Here is a 19926-nt window from a genome sequence, read left to right on the forward strand (position 1 = left end):
CTAGTGGCCACTCAACTCATTTTTCAGTCACCTTTTTTTCAAGGCCACCAGGAAGAAACCCAACCCAGAACTGCTGTGTTTTTTAAGGGAAAAAACAAAAAACTCACTGGAGACCATAGCAACATATAACCACGCCTGACTGGCTTGTTTTATTGAAGGACGTGGGGTAACAAGTGAAGACAGCTGGGACCCCAGGTTGGGAAGAATATCCTCCCCTCCCCGTATGCTCCCACTGCCCCCAAATAAAAAATAACCAACTATAGGGGAGCAGCCGAGACAGAGACGAGTTTGGGGAGGGCAGGGAAGGATACTCGAGGGCAGCAGTGAAGAGACCATGCGTGTGCTGAGAGGGCCCAAGGTGGCGCTGGATGAGTCTGTCTTCCTTGCAGGCATGTATAAATATAAAGATAAGCCTTTCTCCCCCCCTGCCCAGTGCTGCTCGCCACCGTCCCAGCTCGCCTTTCCACATTGGCGAAGGGAAGAGGGGAAAAGCAAGTTATCACCGAATTGCGATCAGACCCACATCCATCAGCTTCTGGATCTTCTGTGCTATTACAGGGTTCTTTAAGTGTCTAAGGAGAAAAGATGGGAGTTAACTGGAGCTTATTCTTATAGAGCTGCTATTTCCCTCTACCCAAGTCCCTGGCAAGCTCAAATGAAAGACCCTGTGCAGGCAGCTCTGCGAGCCTGCCTGTCCTACTATGTGCCAACACAGCTGTAAACCTAGCAAAAAAGGCTGTCAGACTAACAGAAAGAAAGCCTCTGCACTGCCAACCTTTTCAGTTAATCAAGAGATCAGTTATCGATGAAGAGATGGCTAAGGACACTCACTGCTCTTGTAGACTTTGGCTTGGTTCCTAGCACCCACAGTGGCTCATAGCCCTCCACAAATCTAGTTCTAAAGAGGTCTTGATACCCTCTTCTGACCTTTTCAAGCACCAGGCATGCATGTGGTACACATATACACACAAAGGCAAAATGTTCATACACATCACCTAAATATACATCTTTAAAAACATGATGGACAGAATTCTACCTGGACACATCCCTCTTATTTCCCCAACACTCCAACTAGACTTACTCGCTCAGAGCCTGGGGGTCCTTTTGCATCTGCTCCAGGATGAGTCTCATGGCTGGGTCACTCATAATCTGCTGCACCTCAGGGTCGGCCATGGCCCGCCGCTTCACATCCTCAGGGCTGTCATGTCTGTTGTACTGTGCCATCATACAGCGCTGGTAACCATCTGCTGCCTCCTACATTCCAGAAAACACCAAGAGAGGCAGGAGTCAACATTACCTGGCCCACTGCTTCAGCAGGTCCAAAAATAACAGCTCACTAGCAAAGGAAAAGAAAGAGGGACAGAGAAACTAAAGCACGTGGAAGGATACGAAGGACCACAGAAAACACCCAAAGGAGAAATAGGTAGGGTGACCCTTGCAGGGCAGCAGCAGCCCACCTTACAGCTGGAGTCCAGGTCTAGTGCCTTCTGGTACACATCCATGGCTTTCGTATAGTCCTTCATGGCTTCCAGGGCAGCTGCTTTCCGTGTGTAACCCTTGACTACAAACAGGAGAAGTGAGGTACCGACTCAATAGTTCCAGGCTGTTGGTTCCCCCGCTTCTGCCTATATGCCCCAAAGCCTTTAACCTTAATAATCTCTTGGAACAAAATCAGGGGCACAGGAGAAAAATGAAAGGCACTCACTGAAGGTTGGCTCCAGCTGGATGCATTCCTCACAGTCCTAGGAAGAAAGAAAAGTTTTCATTAGGCTCTTTTCCCTCCAAGGTGCTTGGTAGCCAGCCACCGTGCCCTGCAAAGGAGCCAGAGGTTTTCGCTTTGACTCTCCTGCTCTTGCCCTGGGTTCCTGGAGAGCAAGTTAAAAAGGAAAGGAGAAAGCTGGGCAAGAGGACCAGGACAGAAAGCTCCACATCATCATCCCACATGCTGATCACTAGACTGAAGGCTGGTTGCTACGGGCAATATAAATGGGTAGGACACTTCTATTTGAGAGCACACACACAAATGACACTCACTACCTTCAGTCTTGTGTTCAAAGAGCCTTACATACTTTGGACAAGCAGAAATTGAAATAAATGATCTGTGAGTTCTAGACCTGTCAGAGTTCCATGAGATTCTTAAAAATAAAACAGATAAGTTAAAAATAAATTCTTAAATAGATTAAAATAGATTCTTAAAAATAAACAGAAAGTTAGGAAGGAAAAGTACTGCTGACACCTGAGTCAAATCTTTACCCCTTAGAGCTGCCATGCACCACTCCTGCAGTCCTAACTACAGTGATGTCATTTTTAGGCTATCCCCCACAGATAATGGTGTCAAAAACAAAACTCAAGTTGTCAGGCAAGACAAGGAGGACTTCAAATTAGAAGTCAGCCTGGGCTTATTCTAGTGGGACCCTGTCACAAAACAAAAACAAAATCAGGGAGTGGTAGCTGGCTGAGTCAGAGTGCAAGGATGAAGAACTGCATTCACTCTCCGGTACCCATGTAAGAAGCCAGGCATGATAATGTACACTTGTAATCTCAGTGAAACACCCTGCCTATAGCTCCTGAGGAAAAACTCCAAGGTTTGTAGGTTATCACTGGCCTACAACCACTTACATACAGTCAATAGCTACTCAGGAAGTATAGGACTTCCAGGCAGAGAGAAAGGAGGCAATGAATCTAGGACAGCGTCAGACACCAAGGAGACATGGAGGGAATGGGACATACAGAATGAAAGAAGGGTAAAAAGGGACAAGGCAAAACAGATTAATATAAATGGGTTGATTTAAGTTATAAGAGCTAGTGGAACAAGCTAAGGCCGAGCTTTCATGAGTAATAAGAAGTCTCCGTGTAGTTATTTATGAGCTGATTGATGGCTGACAACAAAACTTGCTACAAGGCATGGTAGCTACTTACTATACAGTTAACAAGAGGCCAAGGAACAAGAATGGTGTTTGAAGTCAGCATGAACTAAAAGAAGAATATTAAGAAAAATAGAAAAGAGGGCTGGAGAGTTGCTGTTCTTCAAGGACTTCAGTTAGTTTCCAGCGCTCACCTGGTAACTTGCAGCCACACATAATTCCTATTCTAGGGGCTCCAATGCTCTCTTCTTACCCCTGAGTACACCAGACACACATCTGGTACACATACATATACATAGACAAAGCACTCATACACACTTAAAGAAGAGAGAGAAAAAATGAAGACAGGAAAGGAAGAAACATTAAGGAAGAATGGAGGAAAAGGCACCAAGGGATTCATGGAGGGCAGAGGAGCCACAGAAACTTATGTAGCTCAACACTGATTTCTGATTTTTTTTTCTTTTTTTGAAACAGTTTCTCTATGTAGCCCTGGCTGTGCTGGAACTAGTTCTGGCCTTGAACCAGGAACCAGGCTGGCCTCAAGCTCACAGAGATCCGCCTGCCTCTGCCTTCTGAGTGCTGAGATTAAAGGCATGCACCAACACCGCCCGGCTCAACCACTGATTTTGAAGGGCTGGAGTCAGGCAGACACAGGCTTCTAACTCCCCACAAGCACCACCTACTGCCAACCCAGACCCGAGTAATAACATTATTAACCTGCTGAGGAGACAGAAAGAGCGGTCTGGCCCCCTGCAAAGGCTTAGAGTAACTCCAGATCTCACAACTAACACCCCCTCCCCCAACAGAACTCCCCAGGCCTCACCTTGAGTGCCAGCTGAAACTCCAGGAGCTTGGTGTAGCAGGCAGCTCGGTTACTGTACAGTTTGGCATCTCTTGGGTTCCGTTTAATGGCTTCTGTGTAATGCTTCATGGCCTGGGGGTAGTCCCCTAGATAGTTACATAACGACAATTTCTATTAGCTCAGTTGGCTTGGAACTCAATTCAAAGCCCAGGCTGCAGTCCTACCTCGGCCTCTTGAGTGATAGAATTTTAAGTGTGCACCATCACGTACTGCTAACTAAGGATGATTTGCTTCTGTTATTTTGACACAAGATCTTACTCAAGTTGTTCTGGATCCCAGTTGCTGAGATTACATGTGTATACCCTGACACCAGGGTATTTAGTGACTGAGAATATAGGTCAGTGGTAGACAGTTTACCTTAGTCAACACACTAGATTCCATCCCCCCAACAAATGAAAGGATTTTTGTTTGAGACTAGGTCTTACTAAGCGCCAACAGCTGTCCTAAACCTTTTTTCTTTCTTTTTTTAACTAGCTCTGTAGAGCTGGCTGCCCTCAAACTCATAGAAATTTGCCTGCCTCTGCTCCCAAGTGTTAGGATTAAAGGCATGCACCACCACCGCCTGGTATGGCCTAATCCTTTTGGTTTTTCAAGACAGGGTTTCCCTGTAGTTTCTAGAGCCTGTCCTGGAACTAGCTCTTGTAGACCAAGCTGGCCTAGAACTCAGAGATCCGCCTGCCTCTGCTTCCCGATCCTTTTTTTTAAAAGATTATTTATTTATTTATTATGTGCACAACGTTCTGCCTCCATGTATGCCTGAAGGCCAGAAGAGGGCGCCAGATCTCATTAGAGATGGTTGTGAGCCACCACGTGGTACATGCCCTGCCGTGTGGTTGCTGGGAATTTGAACTCAGGTCCTCTGGAAGAACAGTCAATGCTCTTAACTACTGAGCCATCTCTCCAGCCCTGGCCTAATCCTTTTTGTAGCCAAGCCTGGAGAACTCAAGAGTTCCTGTCTTTATCTGAGCATTAGGATTAAAAGCACAAACCATCCCTGACCCCAAAAATTGGCTGGGCTGTAGTGGTGCACACCCAACACTCGGGAGGCAGAGGCAGGTGAATCTGAGTTTGAGGTCAGTCTGGTTTATAGAGCGAGTTCAAGGACAGATAGTATTAACACAGTGAAATTCTGTCTTGCAATCCCCACCAAAGCCACCAACACTCAGCAAAAGAGGACTTTTATGATAGCCAAAAAGCTACTTAGGCTACCTTCCCCTCTCCTGACAATTGTATCCTGCACAGGCACAGAAAGCCATACACTGGAGTCAAGGTCTCATGGACAGGGCTGATACCTTTCTGGAAGCATTCGTTGCCCTTGTTCTTTTCCTCCAAAGCCAAGTCAGGGTTGATGTAGGCCAGTCGCTCTTGCTCCTTCAGGATTTTCTCTGCCTAAAAAGATAACCATTGCTAGAGTAATTTAAACTCGCACTAACATCTGAACACGGACTGAACCAAAAAGCCAAATTAGAATTTAAATTTCGTTTTACATTTGCATGTGTGTACATGTGAGTACACAAGTCTGCACACTACAATGCCCGTGAAGATTGGAGGACTTTACTCTCTTGAAGTTCCCTGGAACATGTGGGTTCTAATGGACTGAACTCAGGTCATCAGGCCATATTGGCCAAGTACCCTAATCTGCTGAGCCCTTTAGGTGGCCTCAATTAGGATTTTGATTTTCAGAGTTCTATAGCGAGATTTTTCATCTCATTCCTGGGCTGAGGATGTTGCTCGGTGAAGCATATAGGCATTACAAAAATATCCCGCTTTTTAAAAAAGCATTTCTACTTAACAAGGTACACTGTTAGGAGAGTAGTACTTGCATATATGATGGGGATGTACTTTAGCTGGTAAAGTACTTGCTTAACATATATGAAGGCCTACACCCAAACAGCAGTACTGCACAACTCTGTCATGGTAGCTCAAACCCGTGATCTCAGCTCTCATGTGGTAGAGGCAGAATTATAAAGAATTTAATTTAAGGTCATGGGAAGATAGTTTAGGCTTTGCATCCCTGTCTCAACAAACAAACAAACAAAACAACACAGGCTCTATATGATGGGACAATCTGCCAAGATGGTGGAAGAAGAGAACTACCCACCCAAAGTTGTCCTCTGATCTCCATACCTACATTGTGGCATGTACCTGAAAATGAAATCTGAAATGAAATTTACGCCCCGGCAAAGCTGAAGCATGCATGGGCAGCCCATACTGGGTTTCAGAGTCTTCTTCAGTTGATGAGGACGACTGACAAGGTCTCTTTCAAAAGGGCACCAGATCTCATTACAGATGGTTGTGAGCCACCATGTGGTTGCTGGGAATTGAACTTAGGACCTTTGAAGATTCCAAAGGACCCAGGTTCAATTCCCAGCACCCACAGGGCAGGGCATGTACCTACCCCTACACAAATAAATGTATAAAATGTTAAAAACAACAAATGAAGCCGGGCGGTGGTGGCGCACGCCTTTAATCCCAGCACTCGGGAGGCAGAGGCAGGCGGATCTCTGAGTTCGAGGCCAGCCTGGTTTACAAGAGCTAGTTCCAGGACAGGCTCTAGAACCTACAGGGAAACCCTGTCTCGAAAAACCAAACCAAACCAAACCAAACCAAAACAAAACAAAACAAAAAAAAAAACAAAAACAACAAATGAAGCCGGGCGGTGGTAGCGCAAGCCTTTAATCCCAGCACTTGTAAGGCAGAGGCATGTGGATCTTTTAACCCTGTCTCGACACCCCTGCCCCCCCCATACCCAACAAATGAAGAAAAGAGAATGATTTTATGAAAGCAAAACACAGCACAATTAATTTTCAGACAGTATTTTTTTGGGGGGGGGAGTGGCCTAATGAAGGACAGGTTGAGATCCTTCACTATGTTACCCAGGCTGATTTTGAACTACTACTATCTTGACTCCAGAGTAGGTCACGTACCACCATGCTAAGCTTGACAAATCTTTTTGAAATTACTGCCTGTGGTGGCTTGAATAAGGATGACTCATAAGCTCATATATTTGAATGCTTAGTTATTGGGTGGGGGGAGGGAAGAAGATAGGGCATTATTCGAAAGAATTAGAAGGACTGGGAGGTGAGGCCTTGCTGAGGGAAGTGTGTCACTGAAGGAAGTTCGTTGGCTTTGAGGCTTCAAAAGCCCATGCCAGGCCCAATCTGTCTCTTCACCAATAGATCAGAATGTAGTTCTCAGCTACTGTGCCAGAACCTGCCTACACGTCACCATGCTTCCCATGACAATGAACTAAACCTCTGAAACTGTGAGCAAGCAAGCATCCCAATTAAATGCTTTCTTTTCTAAGAGTTGCCTTGATCACAGTGTCTCTTCATAGCAACAGAAGAGTGTAAGACACCCCTCTACATTATTGATTACAAATGGTATCATACCACTCTGGTTACCAAAATGTTAAAAATGAGACCAGGCATGGTGGTGCAAGTTTATAATCCCAGCGTTCAGGAGGCGGACAGGTGGATTTCTGTGAATTTGACACCAATCTGGTCTATACATAGAGTTCCAGGACAGCCAAGACTACATAACAGAGAGATCCAATCTTAACAATCCTTCCAAAATGATAAGGGAAAAAAAGTTTAACAATAACATCAAAACCTTGACAAAAGGCTCTGAGCATTTCCTTCATAATATATTACCAAGCAGAAACAGGTTGATCTCTCTATTAGTTCAAGGCCAGACTGGTCTATAGAGCTAGTTCCAGGACAGTTAAGGCTCAAGGCTACATACACAAAAAAATCCTGTCTTGAGAAACCAATACAAGAGGACACGATAACCCTCTTCTTTTCAGACCCACCTGCTGGCACTTCTTGAGCACGTCTGGGGTTCGGTGCTCTGCCAGAGATTTATTGTAGAAATGGATAGCATCCTTGTACTTTTCTTCTTTGAAATAGGAATTGCCAATTCGGGCATAAGCTCTGATGAAAATAAGAGGGAAAAAGCATGTTAAGGGCAGCCATGCAGAAACAAGGTTAGACCGCGAAGAAAATACAAGCAGTTGGCCCGCAGCCTAGACGTTCTTCCCTCTCAACAAGGGTCTCAGCCCCACAACCTTCTCCCGGCCCTGAGCATGGGGGGTTGTTCAGTAGCATACTTGGCAATCTGTCGGTAGTCCTCTCGGTTCTCTCTGCCCACTTCAATGGCCTTCTCACACAGCTCCCGGCACTTGTTGTAGTCGCCTTTCTCAAAGTGCACAGCTGCCAGGCAAATGGGTAAGAAACAGTCAGTCCTTGTTTCCCCCCTCAAGAGTGCCCATCAGCTCTCTCGTCACTGGTTCTGGGTCTCACCTGCTTGATTAGTTATGTAAGTCATATTGGTAGGGTCCAGTTCCTTGGCCCTGTCATAATGCTTCAAGGCCTTGTCAAAATCTTTCTTCTTGTAGGCATCATTTCCCATCTCTTTTTCTTTCAGTGCCTAAATGGGGTTGGAAAAGTGAGTGCTTAGCATCTCTTCCAGATGACAGCAATAGCAGCAGCAGAGACCATGCTCTGTCACAGTATCAATTAGCATGTGCCACCAACATGACCAGGAAGTAGGTTCTCCCTTGAAAAGGCCTCTTCACACCAGTCAAGCGAGTGAGCATTAAAGTGAACTTTAATTTCTGACCCTGAAACTGCTCTTTCCCATCTTGGATCCTCACCAGGCAGCAAAGGGGTTTTCTGAGAAAGAGGAAATCTCTAACTCAAAGCAACTGAGCATGGCGGTATAATCTGTCAGGTTTTTAGCCACAGCAAGCTGGCTGTTGTGGCTATCTTGAAATCTGATAGCATGGTAAGATGATCAGAAAGGGCCACAGGAACAGCAATCTTCAATATCACTCTCTCCACCTACACGGAGGGCCCTTTTCCAGCTGAGACACGCTGAGCAACCAACACTCACCAGTTTAAGGGTACTAAATTTGACAACAATCTGCTGTTCCTGACTACAAGAAGGGAAACACAATTCTTTAGCACGTGTCTCTTGCTCTGGAAGAGTGTTGCTAAGTGTACACCCACCACCCACCACATGCAATCAGGAGGCCAAAGCCCCAGGACTGATGCAGACACCACACCTGGACCATAGCCGGGACCACAATCTGTTCTACTCAAGCTCACGCTTGCAGCATGTGGTGAGGGTTCATTTTCACTGCTCACTCACTCAGAAATTCAGCATTACTACAAAATGGCTTGTAAAGAGCATTCTTTTCATTCCTACACCTACAAACAAAAAACCAGGGTCTCTATGCAACACAGGCTGGCTTCTTTTTTTCCTTCTTTTTTGGTTTTCTCGAGTCAGGGTTTCTCTGTGTAGCCCTGTCTATTCTGGAACTTGCGCTGTAGACCAGGGTGGCCTTGAACTCAGAGGTCTGCCTGATAGGCTGGCTTCTAACTTATGACCCTCCTGCAACCACAGGCATTCTGATATATTTTATATATTATTTTTTAAAGATTTATTAATTTATTATATATAGTGTTCTGTATATATGTGTGCCTACAGGCCAAAAGAGGGCGCCAGAACTCATTAGAGATGGCTGTGAGCCACCATGCAGTTGCTGGGAACTCAGGACCTATGGAAGAATCAGTGTTCTTAACTTCTCTCCAGCTTGTATTCTATATACCATTTTTAAAAAACATTTTTCTAGGGGCTGGAGAGTTGGCTCAGCAATTAAGAGCACTTCTGACTATTGCGGAAGACCCGAGTTCAGTTCCCCAACACCCACATAATGGTTCACAACTGTTCATTTTAACTCCAGCTCCAGAGTATCTGACAACTTCCATTGACCTCCACAGGCACCAGGGATGCATGTGGTACAGATACATATATACAGGCAAACACTTATCACATTTGGAAAAAAAAAAAAAAAGGTGGTCAGGGTCAGGCGGTGATGGCACGTGCCTTTAGTCCCAACACTCCCAGGTGGATCTCTGAGTTCAAGGCCAGCCAGGCCTATAAGAAACCCTGTGACACAGCCGGGCGGTGGTGGCGCACGCCTTTAATCCCAGCACTTGGGAGGCAGAGGCAGGCGGATCTCTGTGAGTTTGAGACCAGCCTGGTCTACAAGAGCTAGCTCCAGGACAGGCTCTAAAGCTGCAGAGAAACCCTGTCTCGAAAAACAAAAACAAAAGACAAACAAACAAAAAAAAGAAACCCTGTGACAAAACAAGCTTAAAATTTTTATTTTTTAAAAGATTTATGACTGTTTTGCCCAAAGAGGAAAGAAGAGGGTATCAGATCTCTGGAACTGGAGTTACTGATGGTTTTAACTCACCAAGTGGGTGCTGGGAATCAAACCCAAATCCTCTGAAACAACTGTTCTTAATTGTTCAACTCTCTCCAAGCCCCTATTAATTTACCTATTTATGTACATAAGCCCATGTGCCATGGTGTTTGTATGGAGGTCAAAAAGGACATCTTGCAAAATAGTTCTCTCCTTTTACCATGTGGGTTTCAGGGAGGAATATCAGGTTTAAGTTTAGCAGCAACTGTTTTTACCTACTTACTGAGCCATCTCACTAGCCCTCTGATGTATTTTAAGTAACTTTTTTTCTTTCTGGTACAATTTCACTGTGTTGCCCAGATTGGTCTCAAAGCACTAAAGCACTAGCAGGTCATCCTCCTCAGCCACTCATGTGATCTTTTTTTTTTTTAAGAGAAAAGCAAGCAAGTTGTTTTTTTTTTAAAAAAAGATTTATTTATTTATTATGTATACAGCATTTTGTCTGGATGTTTGCTTGCAGGCCAGAAGAGGGCACCAGATCTCATTACAGATGGTTGTGAGCCACCATGTGGTTGCTGGGAATTGAACTCAGAACCTCTGGAAGAGCAGCCAGTGCCCTTAACCTCTGAGCCATCTCTCCAGCCCCACTCAAGTAATCTTAGCACATACTAAGTACTCAAAACTATGGGCTGCAGAGAGAGAGCTAAGAAGTCAGCTGGTAAAGTGCTTGCCTTGTAGACACAAGATTTGAATTTAATTTCCCTAAATCCATGTAAAGAATTAAGCCAGGCCAGGCAGATCTGAGTTCAAGGCCAGCTTGGCCTACAAAGTGAGTTCCAGTACAGGCAGGGTACATGGAGAAACCCTGTTTTGAAAAACCAAAAAAGAATTAAGCCAGGAGGCCGAAGAGATTAGCTCGGCGGTTAAGAACACTGGCTGCTCTTCTAGAGGGTGCAGAATGTTAACTCTAGTTCTAGGGAATTCAACATCTTCCTACTGGCATACATGCAGGCAAAACACCAATATACATGAAATAATAAATAAGGAAGAACTAAGACATGAGGGTGGTAGTCCTGGAAAGATGGCTCAGCAGGTAAGCACTTGCAAAGGACAGCAGCTTATAATCACCTATATGTAACTCCAGTTCCAGGGATCTGACCCTCTTCGGGCCTCCATGGACACTAGTTATGAATGTGGTACACAGACATAATATGAAGACCATGTTCTCAACACTAACAGCAAACCAAATAAGACAGAAAAACTTACTAATTCCCAGCAATTGGGAGGAGACCCATCCTGAGCTTAAAGCCAGCCCTGGATATAAAATGAAACTATTTCTAAAAGTCTCTAACCTGGCGCGTCATGCATACTAGGCAGGCATTCCACAAACTGGGCCATGTCACCAGCAACCAAACCATTTCTCAGCTATAATCTGCAGACATACCCATTTAATATTCTTATTTCTAATTGGTTTGGCTATATATAAATGCTTGATAGTTTAGAGGAGAAAAAAAATAAGACCTGTTTTTTATTCTCTGGAAGATCTTCTTCCATTGGTTCTGGCTTGGCCTCCTTTTTGGGAGGGGGTGGGGGTGGGGGTGTTGCTGCCTCTTCCTCTTCATCCATACTGCCCAGATCAACCCCAAGGAGGACACTGAGAGTAGTCATGATCCGTGGGTCTTGTATTTTCCTGGATTGATGGGAAGAAAGAATGGGATAGAGAAATGTCTCCACAGTTAGGAAAGTACACTGCTCTTCAGACTCATGTTCTGTTCCCAGCACCCATTCTGGGCAGCTCCCAACCTTCTGAAACTTTGGCTCCAGAAGACCCCAACATCTCTGGTCGTCTCAGGCACCTGCACTCACATGCACATTCCCACATACAGATATAAACAGACATACTTGCTAAAAAAATTTATTTATTTATTTTTGGGACAATTTTTCTCTGTATAACAGCCCTGGCTGTCATGGAACTCTCTTTGTAGATCAGGCTAGTCTTGGACTCACCTGCCTCTGCTACCTGAGTGTAGGGATTAAAGGTTTGTGCTACCATACCCGGCAAACACAAATAATTTCAAATAAATTTTTTTTTTTTGGTTTTTTGAGACCAGGTTTCTCTGTGGCTTTTGAGCCTGTCCTGGAACTAGCTCTTGTAGACCAGGATAGCCTCAAACTCAGAGATCCACCTGCCTCTCCTCCCGAGTACTATAAATAAACCATGCTAGAATTCTAGAAGAGACAGCGTTGTAACAATCATTCCAGAGTGCTATTATAAGCTATTAGACCCTTTCTACACCAATTACAAAATCTGCCCTATTCAGTGGTAAAGAAGTAAAGGCAGAAAAACCTGTGTTCCGAACCAGAGAGCTTCTGACAAGAGTTCCTGTTGCCTCTACTTACGTGCCCAGGTCTGAAGGTTTGTTCCTTAGCTGTTCTATGAGTTCCCGGTAGGTAGGGTCATTGAGCAGCGTCCTTGTCCTGGGATCGTTCTCCAACTTTTGGTACAGATTAGGCAAGTTGAAAGGATTCATGAATTTCCTCTCTGTCCAAATGAAGTACACCACCATAAAATGTTTACTTGAGTTACTACATCTCCCACCACCATCACCTTCACTTTGGGGAGGACAAGACTGTTTTTAATCCTATTACATTAAAGAGCACCTACCTGCCAACCTGGCCTCCATGTTCTGCAAACCCTCCTTGAGCTGGAGGTTATTTGCTTCATGTTTTAAACCCTCTTCGTAGGTTCGTTTGGCTTCTTCAAACCGGTTTAGGAACTCAAGGGCTGCTGCTTTTCTTGAATAACCCTTAATACCCCCAAACATTATAGAAAACAGAGGTCATACACAGGCAAATTCAGATAAACTCAAAAAAACTAGAGTTTTGTTTTTATTAACCCATACAGGTGTCTTCCTGCACGTGTATCTGTGTGCCTGCTGTCTACAGAGGCCAGAAGAGGGCACTGGACGCCCTGGGACTTGAGTTAAAGACAGTTCTAAGCCACCACGTGGGTGCTGAAAATTAAACCCAGATCCCCCGAAAGAGCTGCCAGTACTCTGAGTCAGCTCACCACCCCCACTTCTTGAGAAAGGGTCTCATTATGTACTCCAGGGGGCCTCAACCACCTCCTGTGTCTAGTTCCAACTGCTGGGTTGAAAGCATGCACTTTTTAGACCCAAATGATATTGACACGAAGGCTAATCAGCAAACAGCAAAAGGATACGGCACCAGTGCTGATACTAAAAGGATGCGGATAAAGGCGCATAAACCCCCATGTAACCATGGCTACAAGTTGTCAGTTTCTTTAGCACTGTTTTATTTCTTATCAGTACAGTCTGTTTTTACTACTGATGGTAACAGACTTGGTGAGGTAAGTGTTAACCTTCAACCTTCAGACAGGGTGAGCAGACAAGTCAGGAGGGCCTGCTAAAAAGGGACTACAGACCAGACCCAAAGTCCTTATGAAAACTGTGCAGAGCCCAACTATCTAGCTTACCTTGCCCCAGTCAGGCTTCAGGTCAACAGTCTTGCAGCCATCCTCATAGGCCTTCTGGTAGTCTCCTTTCTTGGCATAGGCTGCAGAGCGATTGCTATAGAGCACATGGTTCTGCGGATCTAGTTTAATTGCCTCAGAGTAGCACTGTAAGGCATCATCGATGTTCCCAGCACTCAGGGCCTTATTGCCCTTCTCCTTTAGCTCATTCACCTGAGGAAAGGAAGGCATCAATATAGCTTTACTCCGTAACACTCATTCTCTCCTCTGGAGTGGAGATTATACTTACTCTTCCTAAGGATCAACTCACTGGCTACTACCAAACAAGAAAGAAAAATGCTAACCCATGCACATTCTCCCACACCTTTGGAAGCTAGCAGGGAAATCAAAGCAGGAGCAAGAAGACTTCCGGTCAGCAGAGAACTCCAGAGCACAAGCTTCCTTTGAAAAGCAAATTCACTTGCCAAAGCTTTCCAAGGAGCTGAATGGTAAACTGAGTGCAGGAAGCACTAAGGTATGCTCAGATACATGACTGAGCAGCCAGTAGAGTACTCAAAGGCCGAGGTTGAACACTGGAAACCATCAAAAAACTCAAGATGAGGACACAATGAGATGGCTCGGTGTGATAAAACACTCAAGCCTAACAATCTAAGTTTGATACTTAGTAAGGGGAGAAGAGAACCAACTCCACAAAATTGTCCTATAACTTCCACCATGTGTACAACTGCACACCCCACCAGGCCCCTACTCTACAAGCTTCAGGAAAAGAAGCTTCCATTCCTCTATGCTTATTATGGCTTTACAGCCATAATTCATCTCCTATTATCAGCAAAGTTTACTGTGCTGACCCTGAAGGGTAGAGCTAGTCCTTACCAATGCTACTTATTACTCCATTAAGAAAGAGATGAGAGGATGAAGACAAATATCATTCAATCCCGTTCTCTTGGTTGCCAAGGAGCTTCATAAAGTGAAGAGACCTTGCTTAAGCAGAGTTCAACACAAAACCATACCTTTCCCCACTTCCCTTCATAACTTTTAGACAATCTCAGTTTAATTGCGAAGGTTTAGTCTTGAACTTGACATCTTCCTGTTCTGGCCCGCACTAGCTGAGATTAGAGATCTAAAAGGGCTCTCCGAGACAGGGTTTCTCTATAAAGACCTGGCTGTCCTGGAACTCAGTGTAGAGCTTGCTTCTGCCTCCCGAGTGCTGGGATTAAAGGTGTGTATGACCACTGCCCTTCACAAGGGCTCTTCTTTTCATTATCTGTGTGTTTAAAGGATTTTTCTTAATAGTGTTGACCTACAAAAGGTCAAGAACTTCATAGTGTCAGGCTGTTGTAGCGCACACCTTTAATCCCAGGCAGATCTCTTGAGTTTAAGGGCAGTCTGGTTTACAGAGCAAGTCCTAGGATAGATAGCCAGGACTACACAGAGAAACCCTGTCTGGAAAAACAAAAAAACCAACCACAAAAACAAACACCAGAACTTCACATAAGCCTAGCTAAGGGAGAACTATACCTTTACAGCTCCCTGTAAAATACAAGAACAGGTAGAGTGGTGGTGGCACACGCCTTTGATCCCAGCACTCAAGAGGCAGAGACAGGAGGATCTTTGTGAGTTCAAGGCCAGTCTGGTCTCCAGAGTGAGTTCAAGGACAGCCAGAGCTACAAAGAAAAACCTTGTCTTGAAAAATAAACAACATGGGGCTGGAGAGATGGCTCAGAGGTTGAGAGCACTGACTGCTCTTCCAAAGGTCCTGAGTTCAATTCCTGGCAACCACATGGTGGCTCCCAACCATCTGTAATGGGGTCTGGTGCCCTCTTCTGGCCTGCAGGCATACACACAGACAGAATATTGTATACATAATAAATAAATATTAAAAAAAGAAAAATAAACAACAAAATGACAGCACAGAGCACACAATGAGCATAGTAGGATACATACTTATGTCATGTCACTGGAGTGGGGACATAGCTCACTTAGTAGTCAAAGCCCCAGGCTGAATCACGGCACCAGGCATGCTGACACAGAGGCACATACATGTTATTATAGGACTTATGAGGTAGATGAAGCCAAACAAGGCCATCCCTTGGCTATATATAAGTATTAAGTCTAAGGCTAGCCTGGGATACACGAAACCCTAATTCAAGCACAGCAGGCCAACCCATCTAGAGTCAAAGTCGTACTAAAGTTATCACAATACGTATTGGGAAACTATCATGGGGCTCATGATTCAGCAGACTGACAGAATTGACTTCTTTCAGATGATTTCAGAATCCCAAGGCATACCACAGGAACTTCCATAGAGCAGAGACCCTAAAGGTTACCTGGGTCTGCCTTGTAATCTCAGCACTCATTTTCAGGGACGAAGGATGAGAAGCAAAGACATGGGAAACTCCCAAAATTCCATTTCTTTAAATGAAGGCCAAGGGGGAAAAAAAAGGTAGAAAATTCCCCTCAACTGATATTGAGAGGAAGCTGACTGTTAGTTCTTTGTACACAGACCTAAAATTCACTATGTAGCCCAGGCCTGGCCTACTGCCTCAGCCTCCTAGCTGGATTTATAGGCATGAGCTCAACACTCCATAATGAAGTATTTTCAAATGAGTATTTCAAATGAAATAAACTTTGAGGGCATACTGTCCTATTAAAAAAAACAAAACTAGAGCCGGGCGGTGGTGGCGCACGCCTTTAATCCCAGCACTCGGGAGGCAGAGGCAGGCGGATCTCTGTGAGTTCGAGGCCAGCCTGGTCTACAAGAGCTAGTTCCAGGACAGGCTCTAAAAAAGCTGCAGAGAAACCCTGTCTTGAAAAACAAAAAACAAAAAACAAACAAACAAACAAAAAAAAAGTAGGGGGGCTAGAAAGAATGTTCAGAGGTTAAGAGCACATACTACTCTTCCAGAAGATCGAAACTCAGTTCCCCGCCAGGTGGTTCCCACATTGATGGTCTGATGGTCACCATGGGCATGAGTGTCCAATACACACAAATAAAAACATCTTTGTTTGCAGACAGGATCTCTCTCTCTCTCTATAGCTATGGCTGTTTTGTAACTCCATTATGTAGACCAAGCTGGCCTTGAACTCAAGAGGTCTACCAGCCTCCACCTCCCAAGTATTGGGAATAAAGACCTGTGCCACAACACCTGGCATTAAAAAAGTGTCATGCTAGGCAGTGGTGGTCTACAGAGGGAGTTCCAGGACAGCTAGGACTGTTGTTCCCAGATTCAATTTCCAGCACCCAATACATGGCAGCTTGTCACTGTCTGTGACTCCAGTTCCAGAGGTTCCAACACCCTCATACACACATACATACAGGCAAACACCAAGGCATATAATGTGCTTTTGAAACAGGGTCTCGGGCTGGAGATGGCTCAGCGGTCAAGAGCGCTGCCTGCTCTTCCAAAGGTCCTGAGTTCAATTCCCAGCAACCACATGGTGGCTCACAACCATCTGTAATGGGGTCTGGTGCCCTCTTCTGGCCTGCAGGCATACACACAGACAGAATATTGTATACATAATAAATAAACAAATGTTTAAAAAAAAAGAAAAGAAACAGGGTCTCGCCACACAGCTCTAGATGTCCTGAGATCCATCTGCCTCCCGAATCCTGGAATTAAGGGTGTGTTACCACACCTGACAAAAATAAATCTTAAAAATGTAAACTATTCATTACTGTAGGATTTAGCTGAAAGAACTCTCTCTCTCTCTCTCTATCCGAGACAGGATTTCTCAGGAGCCTGTCCTGGAACTCATTCTGTAGACCAGGATGACCTCGAATTCACAGAGATCCACCTGCCTCTGCCTCCCCGAGGATTTAAGGTGTGTGCACTACTACTGCCCGGGTTTTCTGTTTTGATTTTTTAAGACAAACTTTCTCTGTGTAGCCCTGGCTGTTCTGGAACTCACTCTGTAGACAAGGCCTTGAACTCACGAAGATCCGCCTGCCTCTGGAGTGCTGGGACCATCCCAGCTCAAATGCGCAATTCAATATTCAAATTTATTTCTTATGTGCACACCAACGTATAGAACAGGATTAGAAGTCAGGATGTCTTCCTCTATTGCTTTCTTATCTTATTCTTTGAGACAGAGTCTCTCAATGGGTCTGGGTCTCACAGACTGGATAATGAGCACTGAGATCCTTCCTTCTCCACAATTTTTTGGGTGGGTGCTGATAATCTGAACTCACATTCTCATTCTTTTTGATTTTCTGAGACAGGATTTCTCTGTGTAAGTTCTGTCCTGGAACTGGCTCTGTAGACCAGGCTGGCCCAGAACTCAAGAGATCCGCCTGCCTCCGCCTTCTGAGTGCTGGGATTAAAGGCCTGCGCCGCCGCCACCACCGCCAGTCTCGGGTTCTCATTCTTATGTATCACACTGTTTATCCACTGAGTCCTCTCCAGGCTCCAACACTCCAATCTGCCCAACCTTATTCTAAGTTTGTAGTCCTGAGCTCAATCATTCACTTACTGTCTATACGTACATTTGCACACTGTACAATGGCTGGCAGAGTTTTGTTCCTGGGGGGTGGGATGGGTGTATAGCTGTGGTAAATAAGCTCTGAACGTTCTAGGCCCTGGGTTCAAGAGCCAGCACCACATACTAAATGAATGAATGAATGAAAAAAGAGAACAGCCCCTTTTTGTTCTAACAGAGCAAGCTGCTACTTATTCCAAAAGCGTTTTGGGTTTTTCGGGCCTGTACTGCACCCCATCTACCCCATACACACAACTTCATTGCTTCAAGGGTACAAAAAGTTAATCTCTCCATTTTCAGTCTTACTAATGAAGCAGGGAGACCCCAGCGTCCCTGACAGTGGCTATTCCAGAACAAAAGGTTTTACTCTGTACATCATGTTAAAAGTAGTAAGCTGTTCTCTTTTTTGTGCGCATTTGGATGAATCACAACGGTTCAATGACAGCTTCCAAGGTAACAAAACCTCTCCAGGCCTCTGGCAGCAGCGGGCCACTGTGGCCTGAGCTAGTCACTAAGATAAGGACAGCAGGTTCGCCTCTCTGTGCCCTAGATGCTGAGTGAGGAGAGGCAGGGACTTCTGGCTGCTCACTACGGCTCACGCTCACAACTGTATGTAACCACTAAATCCCGTGTAATCGGAATCCGAATTTCCAAGTGTTAGATACTCAAATCACTACCAACCCCCCCCAAAAAAAAACAAAAAAGGGGGACAAAAAAAGGAGGGGGAGGGGCGACATATGCATCTCGAGCCGCAGAAGACTCGGTGACACTGTCCGCGCCCGCCTCCCATGCACAGTCGCGCGGGCCCCTTTCCCGGGCGCACGCAGCTGCCGTGTTCCCCGAAGGCTGCCGGGGTGATCGGTCGCCGGATCCCTCCAAGTTCGTCGCGGCCGACGGGGGTCTCCGGCGCAGAATCCGCCCCGCACCCAGGAGCCTCGGGGCCCGGCCGCGGCCCGGCCTGCTCCCGCTGCGCTCGGCGGGCCGCGGGGGCGACAGGCGCTCGCCATTCTCCCCTCACACGCTCGGCCGCGGCCCTCACGCCCTCACCGCGGCTGCGCGGCACGGCCTCGGACTCCCCGTTTCTTCCCGCCGCCAGGCTTGCGCTATCCCGGGGTCCCGGCCGCCCCTCCCCCTTCACCTGCTCCATAGCCTGGCCCGGAACCCCGTTGAATCGAATTCGTCCGCTCCGCGTTCCCAACCGCACGCGCCGCCTTCTGGAACCTACTAGAAGCTGCCGGGACCCCCAGGTTCCCGCCCCTTCCTCGCCCGCTCACTGGTTGAGCGCGTCCAGGGGGCTCTATGCTCCTCTGCTATTGGCTTTAAGTCCAGTCAATCATTTTGGCTTCTCTTTCATTGGTTCTCTGCGGGTCTTCTCGCCAGCCCTGCCTCCTCTGCACCTCGGGATTGGGCACTTCTCAACAAGCCCCGCCTATGTCAGAGCTGGGCGAATTTAGGGAGGAGCGGGCTTTGACGACGGGGATTGGCTGGTGAGTCCGTCAATTGTGGCTGACCTGGCCGCGCCCATTGGTCCTGTTCTTTCTGGAAATTTCCACGACTCTCATTGGGTTGAAGGACTCCTTTTCGGAACCGCCTTTAGAAAAAAAATTCAATTGGGTGTGTGGGGGTGGAAATGGGCCATACTTGACCCTGATTGGTTTAGGCCGCTGCCCTGTAAAGAGTGCTCGGCTGGCGGTTCATGGGAGTCCCGAGTCTGAGCAGTAGTCGCCCAGGCTTTGACTGCAGCCTACTGGGCCCTTCTCCGTTAGTCTGCGACTGCCGGTCACCAGGAGGCTGGGTGACCGTCTTAGCCGGCCAGGTTTCCCCACATCCCGGCTGTTAGACCCGCCAAGAACGCCGCGGGGAGGTGACGGGCCTGTGCTTTCCCCGTGGTTACTCGGCTGTCCGGCCGCGTATCCTCAGTGGAGTCTCACATCTCTGAACTCAGGTGTGAGCTTCCGTCACCGAGGTCCTGCCAATAGAAATGCTCCTTTGGTTGCAGGCTTAGCGTGTGGCTCATGGA

At 46.2% G+C, this 19926-nt stretch overlaps 1 protein-coding gene across 1 annotated transcript; it reads right to left on the reverse strand.

Annotated features, from left to right (window-relative positions):
- Window positions 1-119: 119 nt before the first annotated feature.
- Window positions 120-19164, reverse strand: Stip1 (stress induced phosphoprotein 1). Its single transcript, XM_038346980.2, has 14 exons — window positions 19045-19164; window positions 13434-13643; window positions 12603-12744; window positions 12338-12479; window positions 11459-11627; window positions 8028-8154; window positions 7835-7937; window positions 7538-7658; window positions 5019-5115; window positions 3688-3812; window positions 1706-1742; window positions 1458-1561; window positions 1082-1254; window positions 120-572 (listed from the first exon to the last, which is right to left on the reverse strand). The coding sequence occupies exons 1-14, from the start codon at window positions 19051-19053 to the stop codon at window positions 500-502; spliced, it is 1632 nt and encodes a 543-aa protein (XP_038202908.1). The 5' UTR covers window positions 19054-19164; the 3' UTR covers window positions 120-499.
- Window positions 19165-19926: the final 762 nt, after the last annotated feature.

The sequence above is a fragment of the Arvicola amphibius genome, chromosome 1 (assembly GCF_903992535.2).
Source record: "Arvicola amphibius chromosome 1, mArvAmp1.2, whole genome shotgun sequence".
Classification (NCBI taxonomy): Eukaryota; Metazoa; Chordata; class Mammalia; order Rodentia; family Cricetidae; genus Arvicola; species Arvicola amphibius.